Source organism: Thunnus albacares, chromosome 14 (assembly GCF_914725855.1).
Source record: "Thunnus albacares chromosome 14, fThuAlb1.1, whole genome shotgun sequence".
NCBI classification, from domain to species: domain Eukaryota; kingdom Metazoa; phylum Chordata; class Actinopteri; order Scombriformes; family Scombridae; genus Thunnus; species Thunnus albacares.
Window position 1 is genome coordinate 16,229,340 of NC_058119.1, and position 6,473 is coordinate 16,235,812.

The 6,473-nt window shown below is 37.4% G+C and overlaps 1 protein-coding gene across 1 annotated transcript; it reads right to left on the reverse strand.

Moving 5' to 3' along the window:
• Positions 1 to 304: 304 nt before the first annotated feature.
• On the reverse strand, positions 305 to 5,066 carry sar1ab (secretion associated, Ras related GTPase 1Ab). The gene is made up of 7 exons (XM_044373624.1): positions 4,960 to 5,066; positions 3,748 to 3,818; positions 2,817 to 2,936; positions 2,637 to 2,702; positions 2,443 to 2,546; positions 2,207 to 2,338; positions 305 to 1,615 (listed from the first exon to the last, which is right to left on the reverse strand). Exons 2-7 carry the CDS (start codon positions 3,803 to 3,805, stop codon positions 1,499 to 1,501), a joined length of 597 nt encoding a protein of 198 aa, XP_044229559.1. The 5' UTR covers positions 3,806 to 3,818; positions 4,960 to 5,066; the 3' UTR covers positions 305 to 1,498.
• Between the last annotated feature and the right edge of the window lie 1,407 nt (positions 5,067 to 6,473).

Sequence of the window (6,473 nt, forward strand, 5' to 3'; positions counted from 1 at the left end):
GCCTTTAAAATATAACACATTGTCAAAGATTAAACCAGAGGTTTCCAACCTTTGGCAAAAACGTTGTACAATTAAGTTTTTTTTTGTTTGTTTGTTTGTTTGTTTTTAAGGAGGGCCCATATTGTAGTTTAATTATGTTAAATGTGTAAGAAATAAATGTAAGCATTTTATTACATATGGAGTCATATGAAATAATCCTATAAATGTTTAATCTTATTTAATAATAATATTATAATACAGGAATAAAAATATGGTTTCAGAATGTTTCTAATTGGTCATGTCAATTCAATAACAATGACTCAGATTAAAAGGATTGTCAAAAATATTTATTATGCTCAAACTTCACACACGTTTAATGACAACATGACCTACCTTTTGTAACAGATAAATGACTTCAGGGCTGATGAGCTTGATGTAACAGACGGCAAGCCAGATTCATATTGCAAAATATAAATAATAGCTTATATACAAAATAAGGTATAATATTGCACTAACAGGTAATTGCATGCATAGCTGTTGCATACCCTATTTCTAAGCACCACCCAAGTACTCTCATAATATCACTGCATGTTGTGAGCAGTAACTAATCACAAAGTACTCAAGTCATTTCACAGTGATTCACCATCATGAAAACAGGTAGGTAGGCATCACCACTGTGGACACGTTTGAGTTGGTTACATCACCTGGCTGTGCTGATGCAGTTATCATATACTGCAATGATTTAACACTGTTATGTGGTATTAAATAAACCAGTTAATGCACTTGTGGTCACATTCATATATAATTGGCTTGTACTGGTAAACCCTTAATTGATTTAAAAAAAAAAAACAAAAAAAAAAAACATGCAATCAGCAAGACTGTCAGTATCCTTGGAGGTAGCAGGCTACTGTATTGATAACACTTTTGTGGTAAACAAATATGGCACAAATTCACTGCAGCACTTTAGGAAAAGGTGCATAGTACTTCAAGTTAGCCACTAGTTTTAGATAAATAAGATAAATATAAATATGTTTTATCTGTACCAACAACGCTTTTGTCTTCAATCAAGGAAGAGCGACTCCAAGCACAAAATGTTAACCAAACTGACCTTCGCTGTAAGTCTACACCAGCAGCTAAAAATAAACCCGGGTCAGAAACTGGTTCACAGCGATGACATGTTCTATATAGAAGACGGAAATTCCTACAGGCTTTAAGTGAAGGTGGAACCCACAGCATGAAGATTATTCTCTACACTCAATCTGAACAGTACAGACTGATGATTCATAACTTATCTTTGACTCGCTGCGGTATGACTGATATGACAGATTTCTTCGAACGCATGAACAAAACAGGGTATATCAACACAAAAACACCTCCTGAAACATGTTTCCAACTGGAAATCTGCAATCTATAGTATATTTAATAAAACATCTCTCTACAGCAGGTAGTTTTGTGTGGAACATGTCTTTGTGTGCACAGGCAGCATTGTTAATCAGGTAAAGTATGAAATTGTAGTGAATCAGTCAATATACTGGGAAAGCCAGCGGAAACCGTCTCCATATCCTTGTCTCTTCAGCACGCTGCACATGAAAACCTCCATTGGCCTCAAATTCAGCTCCTTCAGTGACACTTTGCCCTGAAAAGGAACAAAAACACACATCAAAAGGCACAGATTTTAACATCTGAGTGACCCACACATTTCAGCATGCATTACGATAAACATTGTGTGTGCAACATTATTCCTAAAGCTGTATCTTTCTGCACGTTCTACAAAGAGAACATAGCGTAGTGTGAGAGCTGTAATCTGACTCAATGATGTGAATCAGTGAGACAGGCCGTCTCCAATGCTTCTCTATAGCATTCTGCCACCCTCTGCTCTCTTTTCTTGTCTCTTTTGCCTAGAAACAGCAGGTGTTTAACATGATTTACATTAACGATTGCATAATACGAGTATTGTGAAAAATGCTTCTCGCAGCCCCTCACTGTTGCTGTATTTAACAAGATCATTGGTGATCTAAGCCTGCTGCTTGTTGTTGGCAATTCAGATTTGTTGTAAGAAATTAAAGCAAAGCTGTTTTAACAGACGGTTTAATGACACCTTTCTTCTGTGCTGAAAGGTAGGTAGGTTTGGTGAAAAATCTGCAGACTTCAGCTTTTTAACACATTATTTAGTACCAAAATCTGTGTTAGAGTGGCGCCAGATGTTAATCTCACATGTGTTCATTACCTTTCCAGTTGTGTGTCCATGCAGACCAAACATCCCTCTGAGTGCATCCTCGCTGATGGCCTCTGGACGATCAATCTTATTCCCCAGGATGAGAACCGGGACGTTTGAGATGGTTTCATCTGTTAAAAGGGCCTACACACAGGAAGAGTCATATTAATGCACACCAAATCAGTGAAATTTCTTTGATACCAGTTGTGTGTCACAAAAAAGAGGTGAAATCAATACAGTCAACTTACATCCAGTTCAACTTTAGCCTCCGCTAGTCGCTCATGATCAGCACAATCCACCATGTAGACTATACCGTTTATGGCTGGGAGGTAGTTCTTCCAGATCCTCCGTGCTGTTGGAGCAACACAGCATCAGTATTTATGTGACATATACTCTAAATGGAGGCTGCCAGTGCATCAAACAGCATTTTCTTTATTCCTACCTTGTGTATGACCTCCAAGGTCAAACGTCGTAAAGGTCATTCCAGCAATGGTCAACTCCTCAGATGCTGAAGACAGAAAGGAAACACTGACTTTAGATATGAGATGAAGAAAAGAAGACCTACAGCCCTGCTAACAGGGCTGAGTGCTGAACTGGCAACACGTCACATCACAAGACGTACTTGGATGTAGCGTGGGCACGTGCTGTCCTAGCCTGTCATCTCTGAGCATGTGCAGGAGCGTTGTTTTGCCAGCATTGTCTAGCCCGAGGAACACCAACTTGCCGGTCTTCCTGTACAACCCTGGTGATAGAAAGAAAACAAACGGATGTGAATTTAATATAAAAGTCACTCCAAACTTGTATTATGTTGGTATCTCAGTCTTGAAGAGGATGCTGATGAGCAGGAGGAGGAGGAGGAGGAGGAGGAATGGGAGCCTCCAGTCATCAGAAACACCATGTTTGTTATTTCAGGAATGTCAGTGAGGTTTTAGTGAATCTGTGTTTCTACACATTTATGCATATTGATTGGTATTAGAAACAAAGATAATACCAGGAAAATCCTGAAAAGTTCAAATCTGCACATTTGTAAGTATTTGGGCTGGAATTGCTGCCATTATTTTTTAACAATGTTGTCCATTTATTGTCTCCGAATGCCCTTTTTAGAGATCTGCCTTGACCTACTTAGAAAAAAAATGTCAAAATTGTCATATTTTGTGTTGTATTCTTTGAATTTTAGGAAGATATTGATTGGTATTTTGTTTGTAGCCTTGACTTATACAGACAAAGGCACACATAGTTGTTCAAACTGAAAAAAAATGGTTTAGGCAGACAAAAAATCAATTTTTAGGCCTGCTGCTCTGCTTCTGTAGCACATATAGCGCTTCTGACATTTCCACAAGAAACTTCAGGAAGCTCTGGCAAGATCTTATTAGGCAGACCTTATGGCATTTTAGGCATTTTGCTCCAAAATAGGGGTGGAATGATGGAGGATAAAATCAAATAGCACAGCGTTGTTATGACTGTTTGACAATTGATGCTCTGTAAGTCAAGTAAATTCATCTTCTGTGACAAAAAACCTCTGGTTTTGTTGATAGGTGTGTACAATACTCTACCTAGTAGCTGCAAGACGCTGCTGAAGCTCCTGTAGATCCAGTCAAATATAAAAGACATTGCTCTTGACTGCCTGTAATACAGACAATGTGACTGGAGTTAATTATTTATTATGGCACATTAAAGAACATAGCAATGTACATAAGATACCACTCAGTGAGGTTCCAGCTCCTCTCAGACATTTACCACGACTTGTCTCCCAAATACACCTACATTTATTAATGAACACACATCCAAAGTTACAACACACCACAAATAAGCAAATGATAAATTATCCAATACTTTAGGTATAGAATTTAGTATACTATTGCAAAACATCGCTGTTGCATTACAGAATCTAGCTCTGAAGCTTATTGTTAATCATTATTCCTGACCCTGGATTACTCTGCTGGTATGTGTAAGCTCTGTGTAATCACACAAGCTTTAAAGCATGAAATGAAATGAGGACAAACTAAGCAACAAACTGGTTTTAGGTGATTTTTAGATGCCGGTTTGTTCTGAGAGCTCCTCTCACTGAGTCACACTGATCTTCCTCTGACTATTTTTATGGCAGGTTGTGGCATGGACACTTGATATCAGCAGTCACCCCCTGCTTCACACACACACACACACATACACACACACACCTGTCACTCTCTGTTGAACTTGATGTGCTTATTGCAATGAATAGTGGGGTCTTGGAAATATAAATTACACAATTGTTTACAATTATTTGTTTATGACACAGTGTTTCAACTGCATCACTTGTACACACCAAACTCCATATATATACAGTGCATATAGTGAGGTATTTAACAGCTAATTGTATGTACTGAATACTGTTAAATAACAGGCACTGTGGACTCAGTTAACACGCAAAAATATCGTTAGTCTTGTAATAAATGGCGGCAGGTTTTCACACACATCTAAAAGCAATATTCCCAAATAAATATTGACTAATGATACTGTGAAACTCGACAGGCAACTAAAACTCATGACTGAGCTCCTCAGAAACGATTTTTCCAGTGATTTCACGATCGCTGCCTCAGTTGGGTTGATCACACGTAGCTAGTAAAAACGACATCAGCTGTCACACAGTAAACAATAATTCAGTAAACAACCTGAGCGCGCACAATGATAACTTTATAATATCGGATAATACGCAGAAAACAAGACAACGGCGGGAATGTGATAGCTGGGAATTAAATTTAGTACATCATTTGGGGGGTTTTTACCTCGGTGTGCCGACTTTATCAACTCCCCGTCCGTTGGGTTTTGGTCCAAGCCCGTCCCGTCCGTCCCGTCAACTGACATGTAGCCTACAAGTTTGACAGTTAACCGGAAATACGTCACTATGGACCGCGGGAGGGGCGCACATGCCAGAAATGTTCTAAGTCCTCCCCAAGCTTTAATGTTTTTCTGGTTGAATTCAATTTGTACATTAACCCTTATGAAGAAAAAAGAATTATTTTCTGTAGCCGCTGATTAAGTTATACTGACTTTTACTGATGTTACTGTTTATTTAATATGTTTAGATTATTTTTTATTATTATTTAATTTGTTTACCGTTTCATATTTCATTCGATTGATATCTACTTTTTTCAAACTATGAAATCTTGAATTGTATAAAATGTCCACCAGCTGAATGTCTGTATGTTCATAATGTTCAATAAAGGAGAAAAAAAATATGCCCGGAATGTTTTTTTATTGAAAATGAACCATAATCCTTGTCTCTGTGTCAAGAATATAAGCATATAACGTTGTAGTCATAAGTGAAAGTGTATTGGTCAAATGGTCTAGTACATTTTGACCTTTTTTCCTTCTCAGCAGTATCTAGTATTGGCACAGTTTAACGCTAAAGATTACATATGTATTTTGAATGTAAGCACCCAGGTACTGTTTAACACTCTATTGTGGATTGTTAATGAACAGTAGACATTAAACAGCACATAGGCTATAAAGGGAAAATGGGAAAAGGAACTCAATATTGTAATATCAAATGGGGATTGGCAAAGTATGTGGAAGAAACACCAAACCACTAGTTAGTGGACATGGAGGGAGTTTTCATGGAAAAATTTAATCAGATTCTTTATCACGCCTCAGCTAAACACCTGAACAAAAAATATGGTGTGTTGGAGTGTGGAGTGTGGATCTGTCAATGATGGTCATGGTCATGTATCCTGGAAATGCCTCCAAAATAACCAAATTCTGGGAACCAGTATGTCCAGCAGTGGTAGAATATTAAGATATAATGTCCCTATGGATATTTCTCTGCTTTACTTAAATAATTTTACAAATGGTCCTTTACAGTGAAAGGATGAATATCTGGTTAAAATATTAATATCGGTCTGTGAAAAGGCTATAACATGGAAATGGGGTAAAGCTGACCCACTGGATCAGTAGACACACACTGTGAGATTATTAGAAACCCAAATAGAGAAAGTGGGAGAAATGGACATAATCCCAAAGAAAGGAAGAAACACTGTGGACTAAATTGAAAGTGACAATGATCTGTCAGGCATATATATTTCTGATTTGATTTATGGATGTTTTCCCTGAGCTCACGTTGTTTGTTATTGTTTTGCATATCAAAACAATAAAATAAAACAATGTTTGAAAAAAAAGAATACCCATGTTTACCATTTTCCCTCAAGTCTGCATTTTTTTATACCCTTATACCAGCAACATAAAACAATACAACTCCACAAATAAATGTTATGATTAAAACATTTAAATTTAATTCTTTTTA